General features: G+C 33.8%; 1 protein-coding gene across 7 annotated transcripts in view; it reads right to left on the bottom strand.

Annotated features, from left to right (window-relative positions):
* Nucleotides 1-902: 902 nt before the first annotated feature.
* The window catches only part of ZFAND4 (zinc finger AN1-type containing 4), a 61154-nt gene continuing 41605 nt past the window's right edge, over nt 903-20451 (bottom strand). For 5 of the 7 annotated variants that reach the window (XM_032491704.1, XM_032491705.1, XM_032491702.1 and 2 more), the window contains exons 7-10: nt 9803-10981; nt 9220-9274; nt 2981-3098; nt 903-1833 (exon numbers count right to left, since the gene is read on the bottom strand). In XM_032491704.1, coding sequence (XP_032347595.1) covers nt 1698-1833; nt 2981-3098; nt 9220-9274; nt 9803-10981 — 1488 coding nt within the window. In that variant the 3' untranslated portion in view covers nt 903-1697. Of the gene's footprint in view, nt 1834-2980; nt 3099-9219; nt 9297-9802; nt 10982-20451 lie in introns of those variants that run through there. The other 2 variants (XR_004324052.1, XM_032491706.1) reach the window with 2 other exon arrangements.

The raw sequence follows: 20451 nt of genomic DNA, 5'->3' as shown, positions 1-20451 counted from the left end.
TCTCTAAAAATTATGGTCACTTCTCTATAAGAATTTAAGGCATAAAGAAATGCTTCTCAATAATGATATAATTTCTTGAATTAAACTGGTTTCTCAGTGACTTAGAAATTAGTAAAAAAAATTCAACTTTGACCAAAAGCTTTGCTAACCTTAAAGCAAGACTTATTTCTACATGGTCTTCGTTTAAAAAGCATAGTGAACTAAGCATATATCAATCATGTTCTAAGCATCCATATTTATTGAATACGCATGTTTTGGTCTATTTTTTCAGCAATCTACCCATGTAATAGAGTTCTTATACTTTAAATGTCTAAAGCAAAGTTTGTCTTGATAAAAGGGAGGAAAGATTGAACCACTCAGCACAGATGGAAATATTTTTCTTTGGCCTGTATAGCCCCTCCTTAAAAAGTTGCATCACTACTCCACTAATTTCTCACCTTTCCCTCTTGTAAATGTATTTCCTTCTTGCTCTGAAGAAGCATGCCTTCAGAGATGAAGGCATCTTCCTCCACTCAATATTTAACCTCCTATAGGATGTAGAGGAAGGGTAACAGAACTCTTCAGTTCATTCAGCCTTGCATGAAGGAAGAGCCCTGAGGAACACCTAAGTTAGCCTTCTGGTACCCATGCAGATCCCACTAGGGTTGGACTTGGGTTGCCTGCCAACTATGTACCAGGGTTCAGCATCAGATTCAACTAAGCTGCCATAAAGCAAGTGGCCTCCCAAATGTTTGAATGATATATTAGCTACATCTGGGGAGCACAGCTCTTATGCCCTAAAAGAACACTTTTATACTGACAGTCACTTTTTCCAAATAGAGTAAATTACTGATTTATTTGATTAAATGGTTTGATTTTTTCAAAGAAAAATTATTGTAAATAATCAAATAATCAAGATCATAAAGAAGTTGAATATTTATTTGAATATCTCCTGGTAATAGCACTCAACATATAAGAAAAACAAACCAAGCTGTGAGATTTTATTTTAAATATAGCCATTTTTCAAAAAGTGAAAAGTAGAGTTCTGTATTTAATGGCAACAAGTGAGAAATCTTCTATTTTAAAACTACCATTCAAATAGTAGTATTTTAATAAATATATAGTATGAGTAACATGATGTATTTTATAGAATGGACACATATCTGAATGAAAATCTGAATATGGAAGAAATATATGTTAAAACCACACTGGAAAACCAAATGTTCTTTTCTATAAAAAGCTTGAAATAAAAAGGAACTTGCCAGTAAACTCAATAAACTTTCATGTATGGGATTTTTTTTTAAATCCCCTCCCACCCGACTCCCACAAAAAAATTTTAGATCTGAGTAGAGCCATTACATGACAGCTCATTCAATGTGGAAGCTGGTTACATAGTCAATGTTAACTTCTTAAAGTGCATCTTTGGAAGACTTCGCTAGTAAAACTGCAATATCAAATATAAAATACTTAACACAAGACATGCAATAACACAGCTAAATCATCATAAAGTTTTTAAGACTACTTTTAAAACTTTTGATTCACCAAAGAATAAAGATGTCAAATACAGTAGCATTCTCATTCTCCAGCAGTATGCATTATATGCTTTTGTTATTTGGCAAATCTTTTGGAGTCGAACAAAAATAGTGCAGTCTCAACAGTATTTCTTCTGTCATTATAATACGATTCCTTGGGCAGAAAAGATAGGCGCAGAGCAAGAGTTAGATTTTTGGAAGTTTTGGTGCGTTAACCACAGGGTTCGCCTCCTGTAAGTATCTCCTCCCTGCACTCTTGTAATCATAGGTACAGCTGTGAGCTTCTGCATAGCGGTGAGACGCACAGAAGTTGTTTCCACATCTAAAGCACAAAAAAAGTTTATGTGAATAATCACATTTCTACACGAGCCTCATCTCTTTGGGAGATGAAATCTTGACTGCAGGTAGTCCAACAGAAGCCCTTTGGTTCTCACCAGCAATTTCAGGGCTGATATTTCCCTTCTGCTCATAAACAAACACAAGCACCCTGAAAAAGAACAAGTTAGCTGTCCATGACTGTAAGAGATTATACTAAGGAATCTATTACGAAATGAAAAAGAGTGTAGACCTTTATGAACTAGTCAAATGGAAAAGCTGATAAATATGTGTCTACCACTTCTCTTATATCTAGTAAACCTCAGAGAACTCTGAATTTCTGATAAATTCAGTCTCATAAGAAAATTATGAAAAAAATATGAAAAGAATGTATGTGTGCATTCATATATATATGATTGGGACATTATGCTGTACACCAGAAATTGACACATTGTAACTGACTACACTGCAATAAAAAAAATAATTTAAAATTTAAAAAAAAATAAAGACACCATCAAAAATAAATTATGTAAAACCTAACTATGCCATGAAAGGATTTTAAATTATTTCTAGCAACAAGATAAGCTGTTTCCATTTGAACAGAATACACTCTAAAAAGCAGCAGCTTTGTTTAATGCCTGGCCTCTACCTAGGGGCAGATACCATCCTTGGAGCATATTAATCAATGATAATGAAAGAAGTATTTATAGGTAGAACACATTCATTATTTTTGTAAACATATTATTCATTTGTTCTGAAATAAAAAGGTGTACCAAGCAATCTTAATTTATAGTACATTAACTTTAAGTTGAGTTCTTTTCTGTTCAAGCTAAAACAGAATCTTGGAGGAGCGTTCTTCCAAGCTACATTCAAAGAAAAACCAAGTATATCTATTATAAGACAAAGAAGGTCCACTCTTTCACTGATTTTTATCTTCTACTTTAAAGGGCAGCGGGGGATCTCATGAGTTTGGATACTCATAAGCTATCTATTTGCTCTTTACTTCAGCCAATTAGGAGTCCAGCTGAGGGCTGCTATTAGACCATCATCTTAATGATCTTATGAACAGGTGAGTTAAAGAACATTTGATATTGTATCCCCAAGCTGGGTCACCACAAAGAAAGCATCTCAGCTTTTCCAGCTAGCCAACCTGCCTGCATTCGTAGCTAGTAGCCAGTCCAGTTTTCTTTCCACAAAGAAAACAATGCTTTGTTGTTTTCTTCTTTGTTTGAATAGGGGCTTTCACAGGTGGGAGGTGATGAGTACATTCTCCTGTTTAGAGAAAGGACACCTTGATTAATACAGACATAAAATTCTAAATGTTAAATACTATTAAGCAAGACATAAAACACATTTCTGTCACAGCAAATCTCTATGCCAGAAAAAATTAATTTGTGCTTTTTATACCTAAAATTATTCACAGAGTCTGCAATGGAACAGAATAGACAGCCCAGAAATGAACCCACAAATTTTTGGTCAACTAATCTTTGACAAAGGAGGCAAGAATATAAAATGGAATAAAGACAGTCTCTTCAGCAAATGGTGTTGAGAAAACTGGACAGCAGCATGTAAAACAATGAAGCTAGAACACTCCCTTACACCATACACAAAAATCAACTCAAAATGGATCAAAGACTTAAACATAAGACAAGATACAATAAACCTCCTAGAGGAAAATATAGGCAAAACATTATCTGACATACATCTCAAAAATTTTCTCCTAGATGAAATAAAAGCAAGAATAAACAAATGGGACCTAGTGAAACTTACAAGCTTCTGCACAGCAAAGGAAACCATAAGTAAAACAAAAAGACAACCTATGGAATGAGAAAAAATTTTTGCTAATGAAACCAACAAAGGCTTGATCTCCAGAATATATAAGCAGCTCATACGACTCAATAAGAAGAAAACAAACAACCCAATCCAAAAATGGGCAGAAGACTTAAACAAGCAATTCTCCAAGGAAGACATACAAATGATCAATAGACACATGAAAAAATGCTCAATATCACTAATTATCAGAGAAATGCAAATCAAAACTACAATGAGGTATCACCTCACACCAGTCAGAATGGCCATCATTCAAAAATCCACAAGTGACAAATGCTGGAGAGGCTGTGGAGAAAAGGGAACCCTCCTACACTGCTGGTGGGAATGCAGTTTGGCGCAGCCACTGAGGAAAACAGTATGGAGATTCCTCAAAAGACTAGGAATAGACTTACCATATGACCCAGGAATCCCACTCCTGGGCTTATATCCAGAAGGAACCCTACTTCAGGATGACACCTGCACCCCAATGTTCATAGCAGCATTATTTACAATAGCCAAGACATGGAAACAGCCTAAATGTCCATCAACAGGTGACTGGATAAAGAAGATGTGGTATATTTATACAATGGAATACTACTCAGCCATAAAAACCGACAACATAACTGCCATTTGCAGCAACATGGATGCTCCTGGAGAATGTCATTCCAAGTGAAGTAAGCCAGAAAGAGAAAGAAAGATACCATATGAGATCGCTCATATGTGGAATCTAAAAAACAAACAAAGTATAAATACAGAACAGAAATAGACTCATAGACATAGAATACAGACTTGTGGTTGCCAAGGGGGTGGGGAGTGGGAAGAGACAGACTGGGATTTCAAAATTGTAGAATAGATAAACAAGATTATACTGTATAGCACAGGGAAATATATACAAGATCTTATGGTAGCTCACAGAGAAAGGAATGTGACAATGAATATATATATGTTCATGTATAATTGAAAAATTGTGCTCTACACTGGAATTTGACACAACATTGTAAAATGATTATAAATCAATAAAAAAATGGTAAAAAATAAAATAAAATTATTTACAGAGTCTGCAAGAGAAGATGCACTAGAACTGTTAAATTTTTTAAGACGTGGTGGGTTTCTACTGACTGAGACTTTTATTTCTAAGACTTACAGTTTTGTATATACCAACCCTTTTCTGATTATTTCTAAGGGAAATCAGTATATATAAAGTACACCAGATTTGACAGAGTCAAGAAAAATGTCTGGTTCAAAATCGTATTTATGAGGCTTCTGAGAAACAACATAATATGCATTACAATCACCCTGTTCCTTCATACCAAGAATGAGCACCTGAATATCATGAAACTGGTCTTTCAGTCCTGATTACACGACAGAAAGGGAAAGGAGTGAGAAGGAAAATGGCAGAGTGTCAACAGTACTGGTACCTAATCTCCACTACTGAGAAAGGTTTGAGAGGCCTGGGCTTAATGTTTATCCGGCAGCTGAAAGTTTCCAAAAATCCTTCAAGGGTTCCAGAAGTTGGAATTACAATTAATGGGCACTATTCTTTTTGCCACAACCCAGGCTGGGTGCTGGGTAACAAGCCTAGCAAACTTAAGTATGCTTTATTACCAGTCTAAAATACATTCCCAGATCCTGCCCAAAACAGAAAAAAAAATTTGCCAAAACCTGGACACTAACTGAATGACTCCTAATGGTGGCTAGGCACCAACTCAAGTTAATGAGCACTTTCTTCTTCAAGTGTACTTTAAGTTATTAAGAACATTTCACAGAGATGATGGGATACTTTCCTCTTCTTACACAATAAAAACAAGAGAAGCACTTGCACAGGACACGGAGGAAAGGCATGTACTACCAAGTATCCTCTGAAGCTCAGCTAATAGCAATTATCTTTGAATTCAGGCCTAAAATATTCTCCCTTAAACAACAGAGGAAAAATCTGTTGATGAAAATTTAGTTCAGTGTAGTCATATTTTCATTTTTGAAGTTTCTTGGGAGTGCTTAATTCAATGTTTCCCAAACTTTTTTTTAATTTAAGAACTCATGAATGTGTAGAGACAGAGAACATAGCAGTGACAAGAATGACGTGGCACAGAAACATAACTGCAATCTTCTCCTATGAGAATGGTTTCCATATATCCTTCCACTCACTAGAGAAAAAAAATTATCAGTCATATAGTGCAGGCTAGGAACCAAAACTAATATACAGGTTTCCTACTACCAACAGGAAAAATTGAAATTCCATGGACTGGCATTCAAGGTCTTATATGTCCAATATGATATCTTTCTAATTCCCCAGAGTCATTTTCTGTCATTTGCTGCATCACACCCATCCTAAATGATGCTCCAGATCATTTACATGTGCAATCTCTTCCAAAATGCTCTACTCACTTTGTCAACCTAGAAAACTTCTACTTATCCTGTAAGAAGATACTATCAATCTTCAACTCCTCTCTGAAGCCTTCTCTCAAATGTGCAATGAACATATAACTAAAGAAAAAGTCAATAAAATAATGCTGATGTGAGAGTTGCTTTTCAGAATCAGATTAAAGATATCTGAATTAACTCACTTGTTTGGCATGTCTAATATTTAATCTAACACAATATTCTATAAAAATTCACTCAGCAGAAAAGGCAGCCAACAAAGTAATAAAGCAATGTTCAAGATGCAAGTTGGTAATCATCTGCCTAAAAATGGTGACTAAAACTATGAAGATGGAGAAGATTTCCAAAGGAGAGCCTATAGTGAAAAGCAAAAGGACAAAGGAAGGAACTTGATTAAGTCAATTTATGACTTAAAAATTATGCCAAAACTTTCACAGACCCTTCTAGGTAATTCAGCATGATACAGTTATTACCGAAAGGAAATGGCAGCAAGTTACACAGCTCTAGTTTGGGGAATCATCACTGCAGGTAGCAGCTGATGACCTGACCTAAGGGAAACCAATCAAAAGAGTATATACCTGGGGATAAGCAGAGGGCTGGTAAAACAAGTAAAAAAGAAAACTGAAAACTGAAGGTAAAAAAAAAGAAAACCAGAAACAAATAAAACCCAAAATCTACAACAAGGTAATAGCTTAGAATAAAAAAAAGAAATAAAGAAAAAAGAGAAAGGAAAGGGGAAAAGAAAAACTATTTCAGGAAGGAAGGCCACAACAATCAAGTCAGATAAGGAACAGAAGCATCCACTGGATCTGAAATTACAGAGATCGTTAGTGACCTCGGCAACAGCAATTTCAGAGAAGCAGTAAGAAAAGAAGAAAACACCATAGCCGGAATCAGAGTTAAGAGAATAGAGATAAGAACAACACAAACTTCCAAGAGACTAAGATGTCCGTTAGGACAGGACAGACCTGAATACGTGTTAAAGAAAAATAATTATAACATTAAAAGTAGATACATTACAGTAATAAAATAACAGTGTGGTACTGGCATAAAAACAGACATATAGATCAATGGAACACAATTAAGAACCCAGAACTAAACCTTCACATATATAATTAAATGATTTCTCACAAGGGTGCCAAGACCATTCAATAGGGAAAGAACAGACTTTTTTAACAAATGGTGCCAGGAAAAGTGGAAATCCACACAGAAAAGAATGAAGTTGGACCTTTACAGTAGACCATAGATAAAAATTAATTCAAAATGTATCGAAGATCTAATTGTAAAACCTAAAACTATAAAACTCCTAGAAGAAAATATAGGGGAAAAGCTTCATGACACTGGATTTGGCAACAATTTATTGAACACAACACCAAAGGCAAAGGCAACAAAAGAAAAAACAGACAAATTGAACTTCATGAAAATTAAATACTACTGTGCATTGAGACATTATCAACAGAGTAAAAAAGCAACCTACAGAATGGGAGAAAATATTTGCAAATCATATATCTAGTAAGGAATTAATATCCAGAATATACAGAGAACACCTAAAACTCAACAACAAAAAGCAAACAATTCAATTCAAAACCGGAAAAAGGATTTGAACAGACATTCCTCCAAAGAAGATATGCAAATGGTTAAGCACATTAAGAGATGCTCAATATCACTAATCATCAGGAAAATGCAATCAAAAGCATAGTAAGATACTACCTCAAACCCGTTAGGATGCCCACTACCAAAAAAAAAACAAAACCCAAAACAGAAAATAACAATTTTGGTGAGAATGTAGAGAAACTAGAAACCCTGTACACTGCTGGTAGGAATACTAAAATGGTACAGCTACTATGGAAAATAGGATGGCAGCTCCCCCAAAAATTAAAAACAGAACTACTATATGATCTAGGAATTCCACCTGCGTATGCACTCAAAAGAACTGAAATCAAAATCTCAAAGAGATAATTGTACACTCATGTTCATAGTAGCCTTATTCACCATAGCCAAAATGTGGAAGCAAGTCTCCAACCACAGATGCATGGGTAAGCAAAATGTTGTGTATCTATATAATGGAATATTAAAGTATGGGAATTTTGATCCACGCTACAGCATAGATGGAACTTGAGGAAACTATGCTAAGTAAAGTAAGCCAGGCACCAAAAGACAAATACTGAATGATTTCACTTATATGAGGTACTTAAGAGTAGTTAAAATTACAGACAGAGAAAGTAGAATGGTGCTTACCAAGGCCTGTGGGGGGAGGGGAATGAGGATTAGTGTTTAATGGGTAGAGTTTCAGTTTTTCAAGATGAAAAGAGTTCTGGAGATGGATTGGTGGTGTTGGCTGGCAAAAGATGTGAATGAACTTAATGCTACTGAACTGTACACTTAAAATGGTTAAACTAATCAATTTTACGTTATGTGGATTTTACCAGAATTAAAAAATTGAAAACGGTAGATATATTAAGATTTTAGGACCTTGGACCTTACATAGTAGTGGAAACCAAACCTAGGTACCTCTTTGAAGACATAAAACTCTCATGATAACCATAATATATAAAGTACCCTTTAGAACCTTGGGGCTAGAAGGGTGGTACATCTTCGGTAAGAGCTTCCATGTCTAGTCTGGGCATTAAAACACAAAAGATGATGACAGTAATAGCTTCTTTGGAAATAATGGCTGGCCAGTGCATCTTTAAGGTGTTATTGGTAGAAGAGAATGCTAACAATACAGTCACTTCTGCTACTATGCCTTGGAAAGGGCTAGTTAAAGAGACTGACTGTCCCTTTCTTTTATCCAGAAATAATCAGTTCAACAAATAGAACTCTTAGTACTGTCTTTGATATTGGACCATGATGTTAAGAAACACTTTTCTAGGGTACTTCCTCAAAGCCCATCCAGCACCCAGCATGGCTCTAGAGTGGCCAGGGAGGGTTGTGATCTGCATGTTAATTTGCCACTTATCTTGTCTTTTCACATAGACCATATCTCTTCTCAAGCAACAAAGACCTCAATTTCAATTTTTGTTTTATTATTCAAATAGGTCCTACTGTCAGTTCTTATAATCATTTTCTTAAGTGGAACAAAGTTTAGGAAGAATTTTCCCTGTACGTACCAGAGAACATTCTTATTTCTCTTTGAAAATTCAACAGTATGAATAATGCTATAATTATTTGTCTTACATGGTTTTCAAAATTATCTGTAGCTTACCTACTCTTTTCCCTGCTGCTGTATTATTTCCATTCATTCCAGTACCACGGGTGGACTACAATTAAAGCACAGAACATCTAGAGAGGTGAGTTAATGGCGAACAGAAGAAAAGATCACCAAACATGAAATACTTGTATTTTACTACAAAAATGATATTGGGCTTTCATTTAAAATTATTTAATCTATTTTTAATTAAATTTACTTGGAACCTGATTCTCACATCCATCAACATTATACTTTAAGAGAGTAAAATTTGATGGCTCAAATAAAAGTTCTTATTTGGAAAAAACACTAATAAAAATATTTAGCATTTAAATGATAAAGAGAAAAAAGAAAAAAAGAAAAAATATGATATACTATTTACACTAATTATTATCAAATTAAATTTCCCAATTTAGGACTAAAAATTATTTAAAATTCAACTGTCAAAAAATTTTCTACAAACTAGATAAACATTTTAAGAGAAAGTTATGAAAAGAATTCAACTTTAGGCCTCCTTATGGATTATCCAAACAAAAAATCAACTTTATGTTGAATCACTACAAGGATAACTAGTAGAATATATTGAAAGGCAAATACTTACTAGAAAAAATTCTGTAGGTTCTAACTGGGGAGAACTTCTCCTAAGGCTTTCCCCCTGAAAATGTTGGAGGTTTGTAGACAGCCCAACTCCAGAGGTCCGAATCCTGCCTGCCCCACGGGTGCTCTGTAAGCCGTCTCTGCTTGCGCTCCGGGCCAACGAAGCAAGAAGACCTATATTATTTACACAACCAACAGGCTCTTTGGAAGCCTTGTTGGCCATTTCTGTGATATTCCGAGCCTCAACTTTAGAAATAATATCAGCTCTTTTCCCAGGTGAATCAACTTTAACAGCTCGAAAGCGAGTAATCCTAGAGAAAGAAGAATCACTTATATTTCGAACATCCAATGACCGAAGTGCATTTTGTGAAGCAGAAGACTGGAGGTTCCCAGATTCAAAACATTTGGACTGTCTCTGTGGTTTCACCAGAGAATTATGGAGTGACATCGGTGCAGAACAGCGAAGAGGTGATAAGAGTCTATTCTTGTGAGGACTTAATTCACGGTGGTTCAGAACTGTGGTCTCCACTGGTTCACCACTCAACACTCTTGCAACATGTTTAAGATGCTTCTCTGTAGCTTTCAGCCCTTTATCCCCATTAGTGAGTAAGAACTCTGGATTTCCCTTCCGTGTGCCTTCTAAGCCACTGCTCTGTTCGTCAGTGTTTCCTTCTGTAAATGAAGCAAATGAATCCACTTCAGGTAGAAGCGATTCTTCAGTTACATGCTCTTCTGAAGGGGGAAATAAAGCAGGGTCATCCTCATTATTAGATGACAAATTTCCTGCAAAGTGTTTTGTCCGTCTAGGTAGGGATGAGCCAAGATGGAGAACAGAATCAGCAAGCTCTTTGTCATTTTTGAACTCCATAAGGGGTATCTGAGGTGGTGGTAGTTTGAAGCTACCATTGGAATGAGACAGTGTGTTACTCTCCCAGGTATCATCTTCCTTTAGAAAATCACTAGCGATAGACGACATGGGCCTATCAGCAGGGGGCAGAGTTGCCAAACTTGAAATTGCATTGCTGATGGAGTCAGGTAGACACGTGTTCCCAGGAGAAGGTAAACAAGACTGCCCAATGTGGGGGAGAACCCTTAACAATCTGTGGCGAGCAGCTGCCGTGGAACCACTCGAAGGTCGGGGAGCTACAGGTGGACAAGGTTTCACCTTGACAGCTTTCTTAGGCTAAAAGAAAAGAGTGAATATATAATTCCTTTACACAGTCACTTCCTCTGCCCATTAACAAAAATTAATGCAGGAAGAAAATTTTACTTACTGTAACATATTTCAATTTAAAATGTTTAAAAAGATTAAAATCTTAAGCTTATGACTGAGAATTTTGCTATCCTGCTTCACTGAGTATAATTTTCTGAGAATGCTAAAGAAAAATAATTTTGTTTCATTTATTTTCATCACTATTATTTGTCAGTTTTGCTGAGAAAAAAATCAATTATATTAGATTTGGCATTGCTGAGCTAGATATATATTAGATACATATTAGACATGACATTGGTGACTTAGGTCCTGAACAGCTTTTCCTAGTAAGATGAGCAGTGTTTGGCTAGGTAGCTATTGCAGAAAGGAATTAACAGACCTAAACTGCTATCCTTAAAAAGGCCTTTGGCTGCTTTGAGGAAAGTGTATTTCAAGGTTCCAGCCACCCTAACTGATACGAGTGGCTCATTGTGCCTCATCTGTTTCCGCAAACAATATGGTTTATGTTGAACACTGACTTTCCTTCTGGGAGTCTAGAATCTTGGTACGTGCTTGGCAGAGAGTGCCCACACAAAGAGCTCCTAATAAAACACCTGGGTGCAGAGTCTCTAATGAGCTTCACTGGTAGGCAACATTGCACATGTGCTGACCCAACTCACTGACAGAGGAATTAAGCACATCCTATGAGACTTCACTGGGAAAGGACTCTGAGAAGCTTGTGCCTGGCTTCCTCTGGACTTCAGCCTATGCACCTTCTTCCTTCGCTGATTTTACTTTGTACCCTTTTTCTGTAATAAATCCTACCCATGAATACAATGATATGCTAGTCCTGTGAGTCTTTCTACCAAATTATCAAACCTGGGAGTGGTCTAGGGGTCCCCAATATAGTAGGTTTTAATAAAAGTATCACAACAATTCATGACGTTATGGATAAAGTTGAAAATTAAAGATATAAAGCCTTAGCTCTTATCTTTAAGCTATGAATAATATGAGAACCACAATGGGATGGAATACCTGATGACATGACTGGACACTCCCAACCTAGAAAGATGAGAAAAGCTGGATAATTCAGTGGATAGCAATTGAGGCAAGAAGTAGAGGGTAGCTAAAAAAAAAAATCCAAAGAAAGAAGAAATATGGCAAGATATGCCGGCTCCTGTAGCTGCTTTTACCCTCAGGCCATTGTCTTGCCAATCTGCAGTTTCTATACTCAGCAAAAAATACTCTTCAAAAGTGAAGGTAACGACTTTATGGTTGTAGTGAGTAATGGTGATTGCCTAAATTTAAATTTCTTCATGTATCTTCCAAAAAACCATAATAGATAACAACATAAGCAAATATAATCAACCATAACCCATGTCTTCATCAAAACTAGGAGACAGATAAAATTAACTTTGAATTACCCCTAAGTAAGAAAATACCCAAATCCAGGAGATTCATCTGCAAAGCCTATGACTGTGGTAAGAAACAGGCAAGTGTGTGGAGCAACAGAGAAAAGAAGGGAGGGAGGGAGGGAGGGAAAGAAGGAAGAAAAGATGGTAGGGAGGGAGAGATGAAGGAAGGGAGGGAGAGATGAAGGAAGGGAGGAAAAGAGAAGTGTGGATAACCTAGGGCTGACAGAACAAAGACAAAATCCACAAAAGAGAAAACATACACGGTTATGAAATACTGACAACAAGTTTAAGATCTAGGATATTAAAACGCAGGCTACTAGGAAATCAAAAACAAGTGGCTTGAAACTGTTCAGGATGTGAGGGGGTAGCTTCAAAAAAGGCACCACTTCTGTGGGAAGAAGGGGTAAGCTGGAAGGAAATGGCATCCTATTGAGAACTTGATAGTGAAAGTAAAGAGGGCAGCAAGAAAACGAAAGTAAGAATCCTAAGGACACAAAAGAGAATCACAAAAATCAGAAAACACACAAATCCTACCCTCCAATAAAAGAGTGCCATTGATTAAAAAAAAAAACTGCATTTCACTATACTGAGAGAAAAAGATGCTCTTGAAATAAGAAAATTTGCAACACAAAATCTTCACTTTTTACACTTAACTGTTAATATTTATTCAAGTAAATAAAAATTACCAAAAAAATCAGAAAACAAACAGAAAAAGGTAGACCAAATTCATACAAAGCTACTAAAAACATAAAATGAGAATCAGAACATTCCAGCTGATGAAAATCCCCCACCCAAGAACAATGAAGCAAAACAACCCTGTATCACAACACTCCAACCTTAAGTTAGTATTTGCAGATATTTTCTGAAAAGTCATATCACATCCAAAATCTAAAAACTCAAGACAAAATGGACAAAAAAAAAAAGGGAAGATATAAAAAAGAGAAATGGCCAAATCAAGAAAATAATAGGAAATACAGACTAAATTACAAGGTGCCCAAGGGAGATTAGATTCTACTAATCATTTAATAAAAAGTACTGAAGAAAGTATGAAAATGCCAAAAGAATGAAAATAAAATAATTAAAAAGAATAAGGGAGAAAGTGGTTGTATAGAAGAAAAAGAAGATCCAACAAATGTAGAAAGGAAGTCTCTTTAAAAAAAGAAACATATAGAAGGAACATTTTAAAAAATAAAAATAAACTATAAGAAATCATCCTGAAATAAAAGAAAGTTTGAGTTTGCAGTTGTATAATGAAAACTGATCCAGAATAGTTATTCCAAGACATATGCTAATATAAAACCATTAGACTTAAAAGGAAAAACAAACAAACAAACAAAAAAAACCCTCCTATTTTCTCCAAAGAGATTCAGTCATTCACAAAGAACAGAAAGTCAGCCTGGCAATTAGATTTCACAATGGCAATATACAGAGCAGCAGAGCAACATTTCAAAGAAATTCAAGGGAAAAAGTGTGAACCAAACATTTTATGTCCAGCCAAACTGTCCTTTAAGTGTTAAGGCTAAAGAAAAAGTTTTAAACATCCAAGAACTCAGGAATTACTGTACTTACAAGTCTTTCCTGAGAAATTTATTAGAGGTGAGCTTCTTATAACCAAAAAGCATGGGTAAACTTCAGTAAAAAAAAATTGATAGTAAGCATGGGATATATTTAATTAAAGATCTAAAACTAAAATAAGAGTGGGGACAAGAGTAGAAAAATGATTTATAAATGTTATATTTTCTAAAAAAAAGCAGAATTGATACAAATATTTAAAATGGAAGGAGAAAGAAAAGAGAAAGTAAAATAAGTTCACTGATTATAACTTAGTTAATAAGTAGGAGTCAAAAGGTATCTTTTAAAAATAAAAAATAAAAGAGTAGAAGGTTAAATAAGGAAAAGGCAGATAAGGACATGAGAAAAGATATTAATATAAAGTTAAACAATAGAACAAAAAGTTAAAGCCTTCTGAAGTACCAAAAAATACACACTCACACACTCATATATCCATACACACACACACACACACACACACAAACAGACCATAAAGAAACTGTAAATATAACAAAATAATAAGAAATTAGAGACCAAATATAACAGTCATGCCAATAAATGTAAATGTGATTAAGTTGCCTATTTTCTTAAATTTCAAATTGGTTCACAAAACAAAAACAACTCTATACTGTATATAAAATATATACCCCAAAACATTAAATCAAAAGTAAATAAAGATATGGGAAAGAGCACACAAAACAAATTAAAACAGTAGGATATCAAAGGTTATGGCCCTGATATCAGGCAATGAAAATTCAAGCTGAAAGTCAGAGATGAAACACTTACAATATCTAAAAATAGCAGTACAGTGAAAATGTAACAGTTACTAATATTAATACACCAAATCACACAACCATCTTCCTAAAGCAAAAACTATGAAAGATGGAAAGAGAAATACACAGAAACCCACTAATAACAGACTTTCACATATCACTACTATCATTCTAACAGAAATCAAGCTGACAAAAAAAAAATGAAATAGAGCACCAATTAATAAGGTCAATCTTACAGATAGTTATCAAACTTTTATCCTGATAACAGAGAATAAACCATTTTCTGAAGTATACATGGAATAGTCATGAAGAGTGATATTAGATCACAAATAATCAAACTCTATTAAGCAGTTATAGAAATAACATTCTCTGATTTCTATGCAATAAAAACAGACTGAAAACAGTGCAAAATTTAAAAACCTCTCTTGCCAGGAATTTTTCAAATTCTATGAAACAACTCTTGGATAAAAAGGGAAATATCAAAAATGTTAACTTTCTTTTAAAAATTAGTAAAAATACTACAAACTGACATTCTGTGCTCCCTCTTGTGTTGTAATGAAAAAAATACATCATTTATGGGATATTCCTGCCCAAAACGTTTAACCTGCATCTAATTATGATAAAACAATACAACTTCAAATTGAGGATATTCCACAAACTGGCTTACACTTCAAAAATACCTGACATTAATGTCCAAAAAAAAGGCTAAGGAACAGTTCTGTATAAAAGGACACTAAGAAAATTTGATAACTAAGTACAACACATGATTCTTGATTGGATCTCAGATGAAAAAAGAACAAAAATCAAAACAAAACAAAATGCTATCAAGTACATTACAGAGACATGGAGAACTATGAATACAGATGACATAATGTGTATCAATGATAAATAATGTGTGTGCTAACTGTATTGTGGTTATGTAGGAGAATGTTCTTGTTCTTATGAAATATGTACTGAATTAAATATTTAGGGAGAAATGTCATGATATTTGCAACTAACTCCCAGAGGAATCACGTTAAAAAAAAAATAGGAAGAGAAAATAAATGTGGAAAAATGTTAATTGGTGGATCTAGGTAAAGTGTACATGGGTGTTCATGGGTATGACATAACATTTCTTAAGGACTGGACATTTTCCAAAACAAAAAGGTAAAATAGGTAAGTTTTTAGACAAATGCTAAGAGGCTTAATTGTCAAGAACCCCAAATGAAAAAGAAAAAAAAAACACTAAAAAATATGATTTAGACAGAAAGAAAATAATCCTTAAAGGAATCACAAAATTGGAGGAAAAAACAAAGAACAACAGAAAAGGAAAATATGTAGGTAAATATAAATAATAATATTGGCAATATAAAACAACTTATGGGGTTCAAAATGTATGTAAAGTTAAAATGCATGACAAAGACACAAAAGGTGTCTGGCTATATAAACGGAGTTAAGTGTTCTAAGATTCTGGCATTAACAGGAAAGTGGTAAGAATCATTTTTATCAGACTATAAGTAGTCAAGAATGCACATATAATATCTAGAGTAACCATCTGAGAAAAACTAGTATAATAATGCATAACTAATAAAGTAATGGAGGACAAAAATTAAATAACAAAAAGGAGAGAAAAAAACGTAAAACAGGAGGTTAAATAGAAAACAAATAGTAAGATGATAAAAATCCACATGTATCAGTAATTTTACTAACTGTACTAGAATAAGACTGAAGCTTGTCAGTTTAGATTAAAAAATACTAATAAGGCCAACCATGTACTAATTACAAGGATAAACCTTAACTACAGGAAGATAGACTGAAAGTAATAGACTGGAAAGGACATACAGTAGAAAGATAAACTAAAAGAAAGCTAGCTTAGCTATACTAATGACAAAGCTTTTAAGACATATGCATTACACGAGATAATTTCATATAATATTTCATAATAATAAAAATAATAAATAATACTTTCTATAATAATGAAAACTACAAGGAAGATATCTCAATTCCTTGGATATGATACAAATCTGTACTAGGTCAAATGACAGAGTTTCAAAGTATGTAAAGCAAAAATAAACATCTTAAAAAGGAGAAACACACAAATCCACAATCAAAAAGGGAAATTTTTAATAACCCCCTCTCAATAACTGATAGAAAACAGACAAAAAAACCCAGAAAGGATACAGAACACTAGAACAACACAATTAACAAATTTATCTAATTGATATATACAGAACACTATATATAGTGATAGACTACACAGTTCTTCCAAGTACGTAAGTGGCATTTACCAATATGCTTAGCCACAAATCAATCCTCTACTAATTCTGAAGGCCTGAAATCATTTAGAGTATGTTCTCTGACCACAATGAAATTAAATTACAAATGAATAATAAAAAGGTATTCAGTATTCACATGTATGGAAACTAAGGGGTCCACTTTTAAATAAGCCATGAGTCAAAGTGATATAAAGATTTAATGTAATTCCTATCAAAAACGCAGTGGCATATTTTTGCAGAAATAGAATAATCCATCCTGAAATACATGAGGGATCTCAAAGGACCCCCAAAAAGCCAAAAAAATCTTTTTTCAATTTTTTTTAATTGAAGTATAGTCAGTTTACAATGTTTATCAATTTCTATTGTACAGCATGTTTCAGTCATACATATACATACATACCTTTTCATATTCTTTTTCTTTATGGGTGACTACAAGATATCGAATACAGCTCCCTGTGCTATACAGTAGAAACTTGTTGTTTATCTATTTTATACATAGTAGTTAGTATCTGCAAATCTCAAACTCCCAATTTATCCTTCCCACACCCTTTCCCCCCTGGTAACCATAAGTTTGTTCTCTATATCTATGAGTCTGTTTCTGTTTTGTAATAAGTTTGTGTCATTTTTTAAGATTCCACATATAAGTGATATCATATGGCATTTTTCTTTCTCTTTCTCCAAATAGCCAAACAATCTTGACAAAGATGAACAAAGTTGCAGGTCTCACACTTCCTGATTTCAAAAGTTATTACAAAGTTACAGTAATCAAAATAGTGTGGTACTAGCATAAAGACAGACATATTCACCAATAGAATAGAATAGAGAGCCCAGAAATAAACCCTCACAGATATGGTTAAATGACTTTCAACACGGTGCCAAGACCACTCAATGGGGAAAGAACAGTTTCTTTAACAAATGGAGTTGGAAAAACTAGATTTTACATACAAGAGAATAAAGGTGGACCCTTACCTTATATCATATGCAAAAATTAACTTAAAATGTGTAGATCTAAAATGATAAAATCTTCAGAAGAAAACATAGGAGGAAAAGCTTCATGAAACTGGATATGGCAATGGTTTCTTGGCTATAACACCAAAAGCATGGGCAACAAAAGTGAAAATAAATAAAACTGCACTACATCAAAATTTAAAACTTCTGTGTAGCAAAGGATACTATCAAAGGATTCAAAATGGGCAAAACACTTGAACAGACATTTCTCAAAAAAAAGATATACAAATGGCCAACTAGAACATGAAAGGATGCTCAACATCACTAATTATTAGAAAAATGCAAATCAAAATTACAATGAGTTATCACTTCATGCCCATTAGGATGACTACTATTTAAAAAAAAATAACAAGTGTTGGTGAGGATATAGAGAAATTAAAACCTTTATGCACAATTCATGGGATTGTAAGATGGTGCAACAGCTATGGAAAATAGTATGGCAGTTCTTCAAAAGAGTTAAAAATAGAATTACTATATGATCTTGAAATCCTGGGTACATTTTCAAAAGAATTTAAAGTGGAGTCTCAGAGAGATATTTGCCCACCCAAGCTCCTAGCTGAATTATTCACAATAGCCAAATGCGGAAGCAACACAGGTCTCCACTGACAGATGTGTCGGTAAATAAAACGTTATATATACATATTTGCTCAACCTTAAAAAGTACGGAAATTGTGACGTACAAAAGTATAGAAATTTTCTAAGTAAAATAAGTCACAAAAACCCAAATACTGTAGATTCCACTTATTTGAGGTTATCAGGAAAGTCAAATTCATAAATAACAGAGAGTAGAACTGTGGTTGTCAGGGGCTAGGGGAGCAGGGACATACGGAGTTTCAGTTTGCAAGATGAAGAGATTTGTTGCTCAACAGTGTGAATGTACTTAACATTACTGAACTGTACATACACTTAAAATTACTAAGATGGTAAATTTTATGGTATGTTTACTTTATTATAGTTAAATTTTAAAAAATATATATTTAATATATTATAGAATCTAGCTGGCAGACAAATGGGAGTTCACTGTAAAATTCTTCCAATTTTGCTGTATGTTGGAATGGAAAGAAAAATTACAGACCAATGTCTCTGATGAACAAAAATCCTAAATGCAAATTTAATCTAAAGACATAAAAAGGAAAATTCATCACAACCAAGAGTGGTTCATTCTAAGAATGGTTTCAGATTAAAAAAATAAATTCATCACATTATCAGAATATTTTTATTCAGTGTAATTTTAAATTTCCCTTTGGATTTTTTATTTGATCTGTCAGTTACTTAGAAGTTTGTTATTTCCAAAATATTAGATTTTCCAGGTATCTTTCTGTTATTGACTCCTAATTTTATCTATTGTATTAAGAGAAACTTTTTTGTATGATTTGAATCTTTTAAAATTTATTGGGACTTGTTTCATAGCACACAATACAGTTTATTTAATTTTATTTTTTATTTATTTTAACATTTTTTATTGATTTATAATCATTTTACAATGTTGTATCAGTTTATTTTAGTAAATGTTCTGGATGCACTTAAAAAGAAGGTGTATTTTGCTGTTGTTAGGTGGAGCATTCTTTAAATGTCAATACAGACAAACAGGTTGATAGCTGATCAAGTCTTCTTATATCCTTTCTAATTTTCTGTTCATCTTTCCTGTCATTTTTTGACAATGCAAGTATAGAAAGCTAATGTGACTATGGATTTGTCCATTTCTCTTTGTAACATTTGCTTCATGTATTTTGAAGTTGTTATTAGGTACATAAACATTTAGGATTGTGGGGAAAGGATTTTTTTCTTTTTAATAGAACTAGGCCAACTGCACATCTTCTGGAAGAAAACTGTCTTCACTCTAATTCACGTTATACATTTTTTTTTTAAAGTTGTGGGGCTTTTTTCCCAGATGGATTATAAATCTTAAAGAGAAAGTAAAAATCATAGAGCTTTTGGAGGAAAAAAAAATGCAGAAGCATGTCTTCAAAACCCTGTGGTAGGAAAAGACTTTATAAAAAGTTAATAAAAAGTAGTAATCATAAAAGGAAAACCAATACGTTAGAATATGTTACAATAAAGAATATTTATTCATTAAAAGAATAAGAAAGTGAAAGAACAAGTTGCAAGTGTCAGAATATCTATAAATCATATACCTGTAAAAGGACTTGTATCCATAGTATATAAAAATGCCTTCAAATCAGTAAGTAAAAGGCAGACAACCCAAGTTTTAAAATGAGTAAGACTTGAATAATCACTTAACGAAAGTCAGTATCTTTAAAAAAAAATGTTGTATTTAAACAGTGTGATTCACGTGATATAAAGACTGTTGGTACAAAAGTCAGTATCTTAGTGGCCAATAAGCATATGAAAAGCTTAACATTATTGTTCATTAGAGAAATGTAATTTAAAACCACCACACATCCACCAGAATGGAAAAAATAAAAAAGACTGACAACGTCAAGTGTTGGTGAGGATGT

This window comes from Camelus ferus, chromosome 11 (assembly GCF_009834535.1).
Source record: "Camelus ferus isolate YT-003-E chromosome 11, BCGSAC_Cfer_1.0, whole genome shotgun sequence".
NCBI lineage: Eukaryota > Metazoa > Chordata > Mammalia > Artiodactyla > Camelidae > Camelus > Camelus ferus.
This window is presented reverse-complemented; position numbering and strand designations above follow the sequence as displayed.